This window comes from Dipodomys spectabilis, unplaced genomic scaffold, assembly GCF_019054845.1.
Source record: "Dipodomys spectabilis isolate Male_0828 unplaced genomic scaffold, ASM1905484v1 ptg000145l, whole genome shotgun sequence".
Taxonomy (NCBI): Eukaryota; Metazoa; Chordata; class Mammalia; order Rodentia; family Heteromyidae; genus Dipodomys; species Dipodomys spectabilis.
The window spans coordinates 16,117,952-16,134,458 of NW_024870822.1; the positions used below are offsets into that span (position 1 = coordinate 16,117,952).

The 16,507-nt window shown below is 36.9% G+C and overlaps 1 protein-coding gene across 2 annotated transcripts in view; it reads right to left on the reverse strand.

Moving 5' to 3' along the window:
* Positions 1–495: 495 nt before the first annotated feature.
* Zdhhc13 (zinc finger DHHC-type palmitoyltransferase 13) overlaps positions 496–16,507 on the reverse strand; it is a 46,486-nt gene continuing 30,474 nt past the window's right edge. For both annotated transcript variants that reach the window (XM_042691516.1, XM_042691517.1), the window contains exons 11-17: positions 12,580–12,704; positions 11,432–11,494; positions 10,661–10,754; positions 8,720–8,803; positions 5,344–5,501; positions 2,522–2,619; positions 496–843 (exon numbers count right to left, since the gene is read on the reverse strand). In XM_042691516.1, the coding sequence (XP_042547450.1) occupies positions 705–843; positions 2,522–2,619; positions 5,344–5,501; positions 8,720–8,803; positions 10,661–10,754; positions 11,432–11,494; positions 12,580–12,704 (761 nt within the window). In that variant the 3' untranslated portion in view covers positions 496–704. The remainder of the gene's footprint in view (positions 844–2,521; positions 2,620–5,343; positions 5,502–8,719; positions 8,804–10,660; positions 10,755–11,431; positions 11,495–12,579; positions 12,705–16,507) is intronic.

Here is a 16,507-nt window from a genome sequence, read left to right on the forward strand (position 1 = left end):
TTATCATTTCAGTAAAGTAAAAAAATAGTAAAACAAAAAAGCAAAACAAAGGAAGAAACTCATTGTAGTCTAGTAATTTTGGAAGTCTCCTGCTTTCTGGGTATACTGTTCCCAGACTCCCCCTACTGGTGACTGACATGATTAACTGAGTTTGACAAATAGAGTTCCTGAAACTGAATTAGTTTATGTCATATAAACATATTATTTCAATTGAAGATTCTAAATATGTTAGGTGTTAAGAACAGCCTCAATTATTAAAAAAACACCCTTCCTTATTAAGTGAGAAACTGAACCAGGTATGTCTACTTAAACATTTTGTTCATATTTATAGGTACAATAAACAAAAAGCTTATGAAAAAACACAGGTTTAAGAAATACAAATACTTTGAAGCATCCTATATAGTATCTGAAAATACTTTTATCCATAATCAGTGAATATTATCTTTAAAAAAGTAATTTATGCTTTGGGGAAAAATAGAAATTTCTTTTTTAGTGATGTCTACTAAAATTGTCCAGGAACAGTCCATTCTTGTAGATCTGAAAGAAGGCAAGCACTTACTGAGAACTATTTTACCACAGGCTTCAAAACCACTTGTGTTTTCCTTTGGTTTTAGGTAAGTTCTAAATTTCATTTCACTTTCAGACCACAAGGTATCAACACACACAAAACCAAAATGAGAGTGAGAGTTTTTAGTTGTTTTTCTTCATACGGAGCGAAGAACCTTCTCTTTGGCTGGGTGAAAGACCATGGTGTATTGTGATGTCCAATCTACTACGCAGGGCTTCACTAAGCCAAAACAGCCACACTGAAAGAAATCTGCAAGATTCTGTGTGATTCCAAGGCTGCCAAGAAAAGAACATATGTAACTAAATTTACTATGCAACTCTTATCAGATAATTCACTCAAAATAAAATTTCTTTGAGAATGTATAATACAATATCCTGTGGAGATCCTGCAGAAATCCAGAAGTAACTAGACTGGAACTAGGCTTATGCTGCATAAGCCTAGAACATAACCCTAGTTCCTTGAACCTAGTTCAATTTTTGAACCTGAGTCACTGTTTTGAGTTTCACTGAATTCTGTTCAGCAACTCAATTGGGCTTTTTCTACTTCCTTTTTTGTTTCCTCTTCATGGTCCAGGTCACCAGTCTTCTCAGTGTCCAACCCAATCCTCAATACACTCAAAACACATGCGTGCATAAGGATGACTGTATACTATCTACTTGGTTGTGTTCTGCAGGAGAAGGCTAGTGCTGCTGTCATTAAAGACTTCCTGGAAACGGCATCCTGAGAAGAGAGCTGCCTCTATGGAATTGATGGAGTGGCAATGGGAGAAAACAGATTAGGAATGAAAAGGTCTGTGTCAAGACCTACTTAATGACCTAAAGTAACTTAGAGGAGGGAAAGTTAAGTACAATTTTTGGTTGGGACAGAATTTTGGAAGAATCTCTAAGGAATTTAGACTTTTAGTTTCTTAAGATTATGTTGCAAATGGGTACCAGCTTTCAAGTCTGTCTTCTTCAGAGCTTGGCATGCCCTTCTTCCCAACTCTGTCAAGACTTGTGCCACATCTCAAAGCTCAGCTTAAAATTATATCTCTATCATATAGTTTCCATGCTTTAGGAAAACAAATATTTATTCTTCCAGCTAAATAACTGAGAATAGGATTTGATTTTTTCACTGTCAGTCTAAAATGACCATCATAAGCTTTCCATTACTCTCTACTCCCATTACTGTGACCAGCTCTTCCCAATTAAGTCAACTTCTTCCCTCTCAAAATCCACACATTATTCATAGCCTACTCTCCAGTTTTCTTATCTAGGAAGGTAACAGTTTCATCTCAGATCAAGAGTAGGCTTTAAAATAGACTTCTCATGAGATACGCAGTGAGTGTCTAAATCCCTCAAGGGCTCTGGGTCACCTCTGCAGCACTCCCAGCTTCCAAGACCCTGATGTAGGTGGCAGCAAGATAAATTTCAAAGCCTAATCTTTCATGTCACAAGATGACAGCCTTCCTACAAAACACTCTCATTTTCAACTGAGGACAGGTTTTATACATCCAATGCTTTAAGAAGAACACATCAAATATGAAAAACTCTCCGTGATATAGGCAAGCACATTAAACATAAGGCTAAAGGAATTACTGGGATAGAAAGCCAGGTTGAAAACACTGGCAAAGCATACAATCTAACACTTTCTACAGACAGCCTGTGGCAGGCTTTCTCAGACCATGCTCAATTACCTCACACTGATTCCTTGCCAGCAACACAAACTTGTGACCATGTGGCTTGACTGAAGAGATTCCCCATCTTGGCAAAACTTCAAAGTCACTATTTGTGTTGAGTCCTAGACTAAATTCCTTACTACCTTGGGGCTTATGACTTTACCGCTCAAAACCCGACATCTGTTCCCAAGAAAGAGAGGTTCAATGGCATCAGATATCAGGATAGAGAACTGCAGTACACCCATGGGTGGTAGCACTAGGTAAGGAAGTTATTTGCCAAAGTAAAACTCACTTACTTGTATGGTGTTTTCCTGAGGGATAATGCCTGTTTCATATGCCTGCTCTGCTTTATCAGGCTGATTCTCTCATGAGAGGTCAGGCCCAGAAAAGCAATCTGAAAAAGATTATTGGAAGATATATGAAAAGTACATCAAGGCTCCATCACTCTTAGGGGTACACCAAAGGATAGCAAACATTTAGTCTCTCCTCCAAAGGCTGTATGATAGCCTTCTATCTAACCAAGAATCATGGTAGGTGGCAGCAAAGATTGCGCAGCCTTACAGTGTATTCTCATATATAGTTTCTTGATTCTTTCATTGATTTTTATCCGCCTTCAAGAAAGCACTGTGCACCAGCTTAAAGAGTTACAAGTAACTGTTTCATTAATACAAACTGTGGCTTATAGTCATGAGTAGATTTTTCAACACCTTAGTGCACAAGTTTAGGGTGAAGAAAATAACACAAGATCAGTATCAGTGCAACTATCTCATTTGTGTCTTCTTCTAAGAATCTCTTTGAAAAGATGCCAAAAAAGTTAATACACTGGAGTAATGAATTTCTATATATATGAGTTTAAGAAAAAGTAAGAATCGAAGTGGCTTAAAAACTCCCAAACTATTAAAAAAAAAACCCACAAGTTTCAGATGTTTCTCATTTACTTCTCAAAACAGGTCAAATGTTAATTTCCTTATCTGTAAAACGGAGCTTATTACACCACAGTCATAATAATGTTTCAAGGACCTAAAGTAGATAGCTAAAATATCAAAAACAGCAGCTCAGAAAAATGAAGTGACTGGTTGTAGTTTTAAGAGTAGCAGAGTTGGGGCTAGCATAGTTCAGTGTGAGGATACAGTCCCTGTTCCTAACCAGCAGTCTATATGCTTATTTTTACTTGCTGAAGTCAAACAGTATCTTATCGAGTATTTTTAAATAATGTTACATTTTCAAGGAACAAATTTGTTCTGCTCATTAAGAATGAGTCTGTTCTGAAAATTATCTGAAAAATTTGGACCATATTACATATTTTTATTTTCTTTTGGGTCCATTATTTTTTAGAAAGTATAAATATATAACCTTTTTATAAACATCAAGGATATCATAATCTATGTACTTGTTCTAAGAGTCAGAAAAGAGAATTAGAATTTATGCTTCAGATATTAACACATTACATCTACTTGTAATTCTAACTATGGCCTATGCCCATAAGCAAGGCACTCAACATCTCTTAGACTTATTCATATCCACATAGGCAGGCCTGGCATATACCTCAAGTATTTATGAAAAAATAGTGTTTGGGCAAATACAAAGCACATATAATTTAGTATTAAGATAATTAACACTAGTAACTATTCATGCTAATATTCATTCTTACTATCTGAGCTGATGATGTTAGAAGGATTAAGATGAACACTCAAGAGGCTGGGAATAGTGGCCCATGCCTGTGAATACCAGTTATGTGAAGGATGGAGACAAGATTACTTGGCCAGTCAGACCAAACAACAACAATAATAACAAAACAGCATCTCAAATAACATAGTAGGCATAGTAGAGCAGGCCTATAAACCCAGCTGGGAAATGTAGGTAGGAGGATTATGGCCTAAAGTTAGCAAAGGTAAAAAGTACAAGATTTTATCTTAAAAATAATTAAAGTTGAAACAGGTGGACTCTGAGTTCAAACTCCAGTACTGTAAAAAAAAAAAAACAAAAAAAAAAACTTTCAATATTATCTTTTCCTTGACAACACTTCTCTTTTCTCTCTTTTTCTTCCCTCTGACTCCCCCCTTTCTTTCTATCATCATTATTTTGGAATTGGTTACCTTCCAAAAAAAAGAGGAATACTTTTGCTTTTCTGAGTAATGTTTAATTATGTCAGGTATTGCAGTAACTGGCTGGTACCGATCACTGCTGCCAGTTTTATGTTGTAAGGTCAAAGCAACAGTGAGAATTAGATTAGGCAAATAGAAGAACAGCAGCAGGGAGGGACAGGAGCTTTGTAGAAAGCTGAAGGTGGTCCTGGACCTTAAACTTCCTAGTGGCTTTGCTTTCTCCAAAAATATAGTACACTGGTTAGGGGACTAGCTTTCATTTCTTCCCACTAACACTTACCTAGGTAATGCATTGAGCAACAGAGTAGGAAAAATAGCTCACATTTGTTATGATGCTTTATATACTTTGCATCATTCTTTCACATATCATATAATTTAATTCTGTGATATAAGAGTCTTTGAATGGGACTGTCAGAGGAACTAAGTGTCCAATTTTGATTTAGCCACTCATTTTGAGCAACTTTCTCAACCTCTGTGTACCATAATATTAAGAGGCCAAATTAGGTCAGTCCTAGCTAGGTTCAGCTCCAGAAAATAATTTACTATTCAACCCTTTTAACCATCTTTTGTTGTTGTTGTTGTTGGTCATAGGGCTTGAACTCTGGGCCTGGGCACTGTCCAGCTGTCTTCAGCTCAAGGCAAACACTCTACAACTTGAGCCACAGCGCCACTTTTGGTTTTCTGGTGGTTAATTGAAGATACAAGTCTCATGGACTTTCCTGCCTGGGTTGGCTTTGAACCATGATCCTCAGATCTCAGCCTCTTGAGTAGCTAGGATTACAGGCATGAGCCACCGGCACCTGGCTCAATCATCTTTTGAGAGTAGACAGGAATGATCTTCATTTTAGAAATAAGGAATCTGAAATGCAAGACTGATCAAATGTCATACCTAGACTCAGAGGAAGCAAGAAAAGTAGGATGAGAATCTAAGTCTTCTAACTTTAAAGTCAAGTCTTTTGCTTTATTCCAGGTTATTAGAAATTATATTCAGAGGCATTATGAGAAATGCATACCTGAAAGAGTTGATTTATTAATAAAAATGTTGACCATAAGAAATGGAAAGTGGCTAGCATGAAGATATATACAACCCAAGGAGAGCAGGCCACAATCTGATTGAGGTAGGTCCAGAGTCCATCTTCCCTGAATGTTGTAGCACAATGATTTGACCAATCTGTGAATTAAAAAAAAAAAAAAGGAAACCATGATTTAAAAGTGGCAAAAAACCAAACCCCAAACAACAACAAAACCCCCCACTAAACCCAGTGTTCAATCTCCAAGAAGATAAAATCACTGCAATTCTATTCACAGAGAAAAAAAGATAACCATGATATGATGGCATAGATCAGTGTTTGGCTATAGAGATCAGGGGAGTAGCTCAGTGACAGAGAGCAAGAAAAGAATATAGAGCAAAATCTAAATAGTCACAGTTCAGTTTCTTCCTTAGGGCATTTGTCTGCCAATTAAGAGAGAACATCACTATGGCCTTTTTGATACTGACCCTATATCCATGAAGAGCAACAGTAAGGAGAAAACAGATAAGTAGCTGCAGAAAAAAAAGGGAAGGGATGGTTGAAGTTACAACTTATATAGCCATCTTGACTAAACATGAAGAGTGAATGAATAATTTCTGAAATGAGAATCATGTAGATTTATTCCTTGTAATTTCATAAAGCCCTCTGATAATCTGATAAGTAGTTTGAGACATTTCTCCAAAGAGCTCCTGGGCAGGAAGAAAATGAGTCCATCACTTTGCTTTCAATTGTCTGATCATTTTAGTCCTATACATCTTTTTTTTTTTCTTTTTGAGTCTCATTTGATTCCTGGCCATCTCTCATGAATATGGGCCAGTAGCATTCTAAGGGCAATCACCACAGAATAAGAATGAAGGAAATAAGGAAAATTCTACTCTAAAACTTTTCATTATGAGAGAAAGATGTACCCTATACAACTGATATCTGCCCCCTGCCCCCTCTTGTATACACACACACACACACACACACACACACACACACACACACACACACACACGCACACACACATTTCTATCAAGAGGTGGAGTAAACAGCTGCAGAGTGGGAATAATATCTACTTTCTTTCAGCTTTTGGGAAATTTTCTGATAGTATAAAATGACCGACACCTACACTTAAGTTCTCATAGTGAAAAACTGATTTCAGATTTAGTATCAAAGATACAAAAATACAGCTGCAAGTGGCTATCCACATTATCTTATGCAATATAATAATTTAATTTATGCTAATGTGTTCTTACCAAGGAGTCAAAGGTTTATGAGAAAGACATTGTTTCAAGCCAATAATTTTCATCTTTAAATAGCTCTGACAGTTATACAGTTCTTGATACTGATCTAATTCCTTTGTCACCTTAACCTGTAGACTGCTGACATTATGGTCTTTTTACTGTCCACACAGAAAACATACCTCACAAAAGATGAAATGGATGAAGGCTATGCAGAGGCAGAAGTAACTGCTATTGGATCACAGGAAGAGGAGGCCATATAGCAGGACTCTACTGTAATATCGTTAATATAAATAAAGGAGGTGAATGGCAGTGAGGCTTTACTAGAGAAATGGTGCACAAAGTACAAGTGTATATCTCCTGTGCTAAGGGCATAGTTCAAGTGGTAGGTCGACTGCCTGTATAGCAGACATAAGGCCCTGAGTTTGAACTCCAGAAACCATCAAAACACAAAAGCCCATGTTTCCTGTCTGTGGAATAATAGTGACATAATTTCAATATAAATATTGTTAGAATACAAAACAAAGTTTGTGTAGCTAGAGTTGTAAGCTAGTTCCTCAAAAATAAATAAAATAAATAGTATAAAAACAAAGCCAGAGAAAAGAGATAAGGTGAGTAGGGGCATAGGGGGTGTGTAATAAAAACTTGAGTGTGATGGAAAATTGCTTGTCTCCTTATCACTATAGTCTTATCCTTGATTCAGACATGAAACGAAAGTGACTATTTTTAGTGAGGAGAGACAAGAGTGGTGTAAAATTTGGCTTCTCTTCCTTAGGATCAAGTCCAAGGGACAAGCTAGTCCATGGGCCAACTTAGAAAGCTTTTCTAAGAATATGCTTTATCATCAAACCTTAAAAAGGCAGTCTCTGGGAAGTAATGTCAAAAGTCTTATTTATGCCATATCTAAAATGAGACATAATCTTAATCTTTTGACTATATTAAGGCTACTAGAGAATGGGATGGCTACATTTAGTTACTGGGATGGTTACATTTAGTTAAAAGCACTCTAACAGAAGCAGGGGGTCAGGTAGGAAATGGTCAGACAAGGTAATTGAAGCTCATATCATATCTATATCAAGACAAAAAAGCAATCCATCTCACACAGATACTAAGAACTTCTAAACATGAAAGACTAAAACAAGCAAAATCTGTACACTGGATATTTTTAGAAGGGAATTAATAAGTTAGGGGATGAGCATAGAAGGAACTCTATCAAAAATGAAATTTAAACAAGCACTACAGATTTTTCCCTTAGGTAACTACACTGAAAATTGTAAGATTTAACAGCTAACTAAGCTAGGTTCAGTGGCTCTGTAATTCAGCTATTTAAGAAATCAAGAGGATCACCATCTGATGCCAGCCCAGGCAAATGGTTGACAAGACCCTAACTTAGACAGGTATAAGTATACTCTTGTATTCCCAGGTATGTGGGAGGCATAGGTAGGAAAATCACATTCCCAAGCTAGCATAGGCAAAAAAGACTATCTGAAAAATAACCCAAAGCAAAAATGGTTGAAGGCATGGCTCAAGTAGTAGAGTACTCATCTGAGCATACAGTCCTGAGTTCCAAGTAAGAAACTCCTTTCCCCCCCACCAAAAAAAGAAGCTAAACAAAGTCCTTCCTGCTTCAATTTAAAACCTGTCCATAGTTGCTCCAAGTTATTTTCTTTTCTCAGGGCTGAAGAATAAATGAACTAAAGTTTCTAAGATTTTATTCCTAATCTTCAACTGCTCATTTTGCCATCAATTCTCAGTTTTACTCTATACTTACCAAATGACATATGCTTTCAGTTTTGTTTCTTAAATCACCAAGTCCCTTTCCTCCACTATTTCTTGTTCTTTATTTTATTTTATTTACTTAATACCTTCTTCTTTGAACTTGATCGTCTAGATTTTCCCCTTCACTGGGAGCAAACCTACTAGCACCTTGAGTGAACTTCTGTTTTTGACCACTTCTCATTTATAAGGTTCTCTTCCCAAGTACTAAGAACTAACCTCTTTCAGCATTTTTTGAAGCTTCCCAGTATTAAGAGAGTCTTAAAGGTCTTGTGTTTGTATTAGAGGTATAGTTTAGTTATCTAGCTAGAATGAGACAGGTGTGGATATATAAGACTGTAAGAAAAAATTATACTTACAGATGAAGGTTCCATAGATAATCCAGTCACATACCAGGGAAAGGAAAAATAAGAAAAATATGTAATAGTGATGGTTGCCAAAACCTAAATCAAAGAGAAACAAAAGCATATTTACTTTTTTTTTTTTCTTTGTCAGTTGTCAGGCTTGAACTCTGGGCCTGGGCGCTGTTCCTCAGCTCTTCAGTTCAGGGCTAGTGCTCTACCACTTGAGCCAAAGTACCACTTCCGGTTTTCTGATGGTTACTTGGAGATTAAAGTCTCATGGACTTTCCTGCCCAGGCTGGCTTTGAACCACAATCCTCAGATCTCAGCCTTCTGTGTAACTTGGATAACAAGCATGAGCCACCAGCACCCAGCTCATATTTACTTTTTCTTGTAGTGTTTTCCCACATATCTTAGTAACCACTGTCTTGTCAAAAGCCCTCATCAAAGTAAAACAGAAATAAAGCAATTGCTTTTGAATACTACTAAACCAAAACCAAGTAGTTTTGATATGAAACAATCAACTGTCCATGTTAACTGCTATTTAATCCCTACTTACCTAAAAGAAGACACTTTGAGTAGAAAAAAAGTTAAGTAAGCAAACACAGCTCTGGCTTGGTCTACACTGTGCTTCAGAAAGGAGAGTACATAGGAATTTGAGTAATCAAAACCTTCTATAGAACGTATTTATAGAAGTACAACTGAAGAACCCCAAGGACTGACCTGATAGGTAATCATCAAAAGATAAATCCAAAGAGAAGCAATGCATAATACATGTTACAAGAAACTGGATATGGCTAAGAGGTATAATCACAGCCTACAAAAAATCTGTGGAAGGAAAGAAAAGAATAGAGTGCCATGTAACCAAATCCTCGCTTGTGTTGCCTTCTTGATTTTGGAGATGAAATCACATCAATGCTCTTCAGGTATCATATCATGCTCCTATTTTTCCTAAAGTAGCAATATCTAGCAGCAGGAGTAATACCCACTAGAATTAGGAAAGCTGGGCTTATGAATAGTTGTCATTTAGTTTCTCTGATCCAGAGTTCATATTTATAACAACAAGAGGAGATAATACCTGTTATAAGTCGATGACAGCATACTATTTCTTGAGCCTGTGTGTGCTCAAGTGGTAGAGCACTAGTATAAGACTCAGAGCTCAAACCTCAATATCAGCAAAACACCACAAAACAAAACTTATATATATACATACATGTATACTTATACATACACATACATGTATACATACAAGCTCATTACAACATCTTCTTATTGCCATTCAATGAGTGGATGAGGTTCAGGAAGCTTAAGACTTCAGAAGTTTTCTAGCCAACTTTCTCAAGGAAGAGAGCACCAAAACACACCAAACAAACCACTTGAGCTAAGGTAGCCTCTTGTTCCTCAAAACTGTAAAAGCGGGCCCTCTACGGAAGACTTACAATCATAGCTCCTTAGAAATTCCTCATAAGAAACCCCTGGCTTTTACTGTGGATAGTTCAGTGGAAACTCAGGGCTAGAGGCTGGGAAAAGGAATATTCCTCCCAAGGTGAAAGGCTGTCCAATGACTGCTGCCACCTCTAATTCTAGCTCCTCAATAAATCTTAAAGAAGGCAAGCACAGAGGATAAACACAAATAATATAAGGAAGGCATAGCATATGGAAAGTTCATGACATTTGGAGTGAAAGACTTATACTATTAAAGTGACCTTCTGGTGATCAAATTGCATGTCATGTATGAAAGAGTTCTACAAACTCTAAAATAGTATAAAATTGACAGTAACTGTCATGACTAACCTCAATAGTTTTTCAAGTATTACATTGTAAAGATGATTTTCACAAAAAAGCTACAAAATGGGAATCTTCAATGTCCATTTTTTCCAGGAATTACACACATAACCAAATATATACCTAAGTTCATACCTAAGTTCATAAGAGCAATTGGAAAATGAGGTATCTCACCTACACACCGTCCAGTCCAAAAGCAGTGTTGATCATATCGAGCCACACAAGAGTTGCACACATGGCAATGGAGTGACCTTAATGGTTTCCTTATCTAAGTGGGCAATTAAGAGAGGGCTAAGCAAAAGTGTCTCAATCTATTAGCAAATCATGAGCAAAATTTTAATCCTAAGTGATCATAAAAACACCATTACAAACAATCCTAAATGATCAATTCACATAGAAGATATGGAAGATATGATTAATATTTGCTTCCTTATGTCTACTGGAACTAAACTACCACTAAGGGGATTTAATTTCACAGCACAAGGCTAAGAGGAACTAAGGTGGTACCATAAAGCAGATTAAGCACTGAACTAAAAAAAAAACAAACAAACCAGAAAGACACCTGAGTTCCATTTCTGGCCTTTCTAATAACTTTCCAATAATGTACTATTTCTTCTAGGCTATGATTCCCCAAATGCAAAATAAAAGGTTTCATTAAATAGTTTCTAGGATATTATAAGCCTCTGATTTGAAGTTAGAATATATGCTTTATAGAGAAAAGCAAACAAAACACACTTCTCAAAGATAATTAACCACAGACAAGAGTACCAACATTCTTCCATATGTTCAAGGAAAAAATTATTCCTGACAATAGTACAAAAATAGAATTGGGTAGAAACAAAAATATATAAATATGCCATGAAGATTTGCCAATTGCTTTTAACAGCAATATGACCAAGAATTTTCTTTTACTATGGAAAACAAATTTATGGGAAAAAGACTCACAAGACATGATGTACAAAATGTTCTGAAATCCAGGGAGCCAGTTTCTGCAAGGGTAACAATATTCTGAAAGACACAAAATTTGACCTTATGACTTCTATTTTATTGGAGAACATATTATGCATGGTTATATATCATTCTCACATCTCTTGCTCATAAGTGAAGTAGCTAGAAAAGCAATTTGGAACTCTTGTCACCAAATCATTCTGTGCTTGAAATACTATCACTTTTGCAGGCTGCCTTTTCAGCTAGTAGTTATTAAATACAACAAACTTGTGCCACCTCCTGTATCACTTTCTTGTCATGAATTACAAACTTCCCCCAGTTATAATCTGCTAGAGAAAAATAAGTATACATTTATATACACATCATTAAGAAGGAACAATATATCAAATCTAAATCAAAACCAATGGCTATATGCACTAAGGACCACCAGTCTTTGAGGACTGGCTTTAAATTACAAAAGATATTATTCTACCTAACTTGTAAGCATTCATGAGCTTGTGGAAAGCATATTCTGTCATCTGACAACTTCACAGTTGAACAAAAAGGTGTATCTCCTCAGTTATTAAGAGAAGTAATTCTCTTGGTCCATGCCTAGTTAACTTCCATGTAGTAAGTGAGGAATTTAGGCTAGCTGATACTTATCTAAATGTTATAAAACAGAAAAGGATTTTAAAAAGCTGTCATACATAAATGGCAAAAGATTAAGTATAAAGAAATTGTATTTTTTGCCGGGCGCTGGTGGCTCACGCCTGTAATCCTAGCTACTCAGGAGGCTAAGGTCTGAGGATCGCGGTTCAAAGCCAGCCCGGGCAGGAGAGACCGTGAGACTCCTATCTCCAATAAACCACCAGAAAACAAGAAGTGGCCCTGTAGCTCAAGTGGTAGAGCGCTCGCCTTGAGCTGAAGAGCTGAGGGACAGCGCCCAGGCCCAGAGTTCAAGCCCCACGACTGACCAAAAAAAAAAAAAAAAAGAAATTGTATTTTTGCTGATTTAATCCCTGTACATTTATTTATGTTATATCCATTAGGTTGCAAGAATTAGAGATACAACTGGCAAAAAACAACATGGCCGTAACCTTATAAAGTTTATATATCCTCTGATTAAAAAGCAAAATATGAACAAACAAAATACAAAGGAAACTCACCACTTTCCTTTCTTCTTCAGAAGTCTTAGTAAAGCCTGGATCAGTTGCCCAAGTTTTGTAGAAAAAGTAGAGAAAAGCTAAAATGCTGAAAATGAAAACAAAATAGAAAGGGCTACCTGCTGTATGTTCAAGACTAGTTAAGGAATATGTCAACCTTCTACTAGTAAGAGCAATTGTGATATAAGCAAACTTCATCACTGGTGCATAAGAACTTATCTTCTTTACATTGTGCCCCCAACTTCCCTAAGTACACATCCCTATCTCCAAATGTGGCCCTCTCTTAACTTCTAATCCTACAGGAATTTGCTGTTACTCGGTTAATAATTAATGCTTCCTCATTATGAGACTGTATTAAATATTGATAAGAATAGACACAATTTCTGAAGTTGGAAAAGCATTCAAGACTCAAATAAATTAACCATTTAATGACACAATTGTGGTTCTCCTGCGAGTACCCAGAAAAAATATTCTCTGATCATTTTAATAAAATTTTCAAAGAAAACAAATGACTTGGGTCAGAAATTTAAACAAAAAAAAAATTGAGGGGGTGTAGTTCTACGAGAGATGGAACTCAGTGCCTCAAGCTTGCTATGCAGGTACTATGCTATTTAAGCCATGACTCAAACCCCTTTTTGCATTGTTTACTTTTGAGCAGGGTCTTGCTTTGACCAGGCCAGCAATCCTTCTTCTACTTTCCTGTATGACAAGCATGTCACTGTTCCCAGCCATTGTGCATTTCCTTGTAGTTGAGACAATAAGCCCAGCCATTGGTTGAGAGAGTGTCTCAAAAACTTTTATGCCCAGCTGATTTTGATCTCTGACTTTCAGGGGGGCTAGGATTAGACTTAAGCCACTACACCTGGCTCCCAACTTACACTACTTCTCTATATAGCAGATGAATGCTTCCAAGAATTTCTTAGTGGAAAGTTTAAATATCCTGATAACTGTTAAAAAAAAAAAAAACATTCTTGCCGGGTGCCAATGGTTCATGCCTGTAATTCTAGCTACTCACGAGGCTAAGATCTGAGGATTGTGGTTCAAAGCCAGCCCAGGCAAGAAAGTCCATGAGACTCTTATCTCCAATTAACCACCAGAAAACCAGAAATAGCATTGTGGCTTAAGTGGTAGAGCGCTAACCTTGAGCTGAAGAGCTGAGGGACAGTGCCTAGGCCCAGAGTTTAAGCCCACGACCGACAAAAAAAAAAAAAAAAGAAACCCTTCTTCACGTAAAATGATTATAAATCACATACTATTTGAAAAAGAAGACCATTATAGATAAAACAGTTTGAGGATAAACATTATTTGCTTTGAAATGTTTATTAAAGTGCTACAATTTCTTTATGTAAAAGGTAAAATTTTGCTATGGAGAAAAATATGTACTAATAAATCAGTAAGGTAGGAGAAAACCAATTTTCTTTGCTCAATTTAAATAATTATCAACACAGTAACTGTATGTATCTTACAATGTGTTGCCAAGCTAACTTATGTCAAACTTCAAAGTGGTCCTAAAAGACTCTTAAACCTTTATTGCTCAAAGAGTGGTCCATACATCAGCAGAAAAAGCTGAACTTCAGGCCTCACAGCAGACCTACACAATCAAGACTCTGGATTTTCATAAGATCCCCAGAGGCTTCATTCCTACACTGAAGCATAAACAGTGCCATTTTAACCAGAGACCAGCACAACCACATTTGGTTCAGATAGGCAGGAACAAATCATGTAGGTTGTTTATCATGGTTTATCAGCAGCTGGACCTAGCTTTAAGAGAAAGATAAGAACCAGAGAGTTTGGGTGAAGTTAAATTTTAACGAAGTTCACTTGGAATGAACTAAGAATACTACTAAACAAAATAAAGGGGAACATCTTTTAAAAAATCCCGTCGGTTTATTTTTCCCCCATTAAGTCTTAAGCAATATATAGCACATTCTCAAAAACTTATCTGATTGGGGAAGGAATGGGGAACATTGACTGGAATACTTTGCATACATGTGTAAAAATGTCACAATAAAATCTCCTTTGGGTGGTTAATGTATGTTAAGACACTCACACACATACATGTTTGATTGAGTCACATGGTGATACTACAAAGTGAACTTAATTGAATTTGAAACTCCTGCTCTAAATAACTTAACAAGATTAATGCCAGGAAATCACTGGATTCTTCACTCCAAGTAAAGTGAATTCCCTTGTCCCTTCACATAAATCCAAACATATACCTTGCTTTCTTGCCCTTGTTCATGTGGCTGCCTGACTATAAACACTCTCAACTTCCTCCAATGACAAAATTTTAGCATGTCCAAGTCCCAATTTTCCTCAAGACTTACTTCTTCCTCTTCTGTTGATCTTTTCTGGAGCCCTGGAGAGGATATTCTCCCTTCTGTAAGCCTAAGAATGCTTTTTCTATGGTCTTTAGACTGTAGTTATTTATATGTGTGTCAGCATCTCCTGTGAGCTGGTGATTCTTCTGCAGTTAAAGTCTCTCTATATAGATCTAAAATTGGACATTCTACAATGTGATGGATTGATTTTCATTTACTGAATCCTCTAGATCTCAATATAGCTGCCCTTCAGATTTGCTCTACATAATAAATTTAATCCTACATTTGTTCAACAGTTTTTTAAGTGATAAGATGGTAAGATACTCAAACACTTGGAAGTAGGAAGCAATAATTATACCTCAAGAATAATAGCAAGGGCTGGGAAGGTGGCTCAGTGGTAGAGTGCTTGCTTGCATGCCTGAGGCCCTGGGTTCGATTCCTCAGTACCACATAAGCAAAAAGAAAAAAGCCAGAAGTGGCGCTGTGGCTCAAGTGATAGAGCGCTAGCCTTGAGCTGAAGAGCTGAGGGATAGCGCCCAGGCCCAGAGTTCAGGCCCTACAACCGGACCCCCCCCTCAAAAAAAAAAGAATAATAGCAATGTTGTTTCATACACAAGTTTGCTGGCCATGCTTCTTTCTATTCCTATTCATTACTATCCCTAAAAGAATAGAATTTAAAAAAGCAAACACACATTGAGTGTGTAGTGATCCATGCAGAGGACAGTGAGATTGCTGTTGTCCTTTGGACACTCAAATACTTATAATATGAAAATATTCTGATTTCCTTGACAACTGAGTCACTGGACACATTGGCCTGCCCTTCTTCCTTCCTTCCTATCCTCTTTTTCCTTTTTGTGTGGTGTTTGGATCCAACCCAAGGCCTTGTGAATGCTTAGCAAACACTGTATCACTGAGTTACACCCAGCTTTTGTTTTTTGAGACTGTCTGCTACTGACTAAGGATGGCTTAGATTTGTTATGTAGTCCAGGTCAGCCTCCAGATTTTTGAGTGCTGAGATTACAAGCACAAGCCATCACATCTGGTTTCTAATTCTTTTATACTGAAACTATATCATGTCTCTCCATAGCAAGGCTTTGTAAGTTTAGGTATAACTAGTATCCTAAACATGACATTCAGTGGATCACCATTTCTTTCCTGAGTCTTACTCATACCTTCAAATTTATCAGTAAGATTATGTTCACTTCCATTCACTCCCCCTCATAAGAACAAAATATATTACTTGTTGAACACATAAAACGCACCTAAAGGAGCTATTCACCTGAGAAGCGAACCTTAAGGAAATTTTTCCTAAAATTTCAACCTGCACATACTGTAGATTTCATCCAGTAACAATATTAAGTACACAATGCAAATGTGGTAATGGGTACAGTGGCTGAGCCTTTAGAGACACCCCCATGAGAATGGAACTGCTACCTCACTTTACACAAAAACTGAGACGGTAAAATCAAATAACTTGCCTAATGCTAACTAGAGAAAGAAAAAAAGAAGGAAGGAAGGAAGGAACGAACGAATGAAAGAAAGAAAGAAAGAACAAAAGAAAGAAAGAAAGAGAGAAGGAAGGAAAGAAGGAAAGAAAAAGAAAGAAGGAA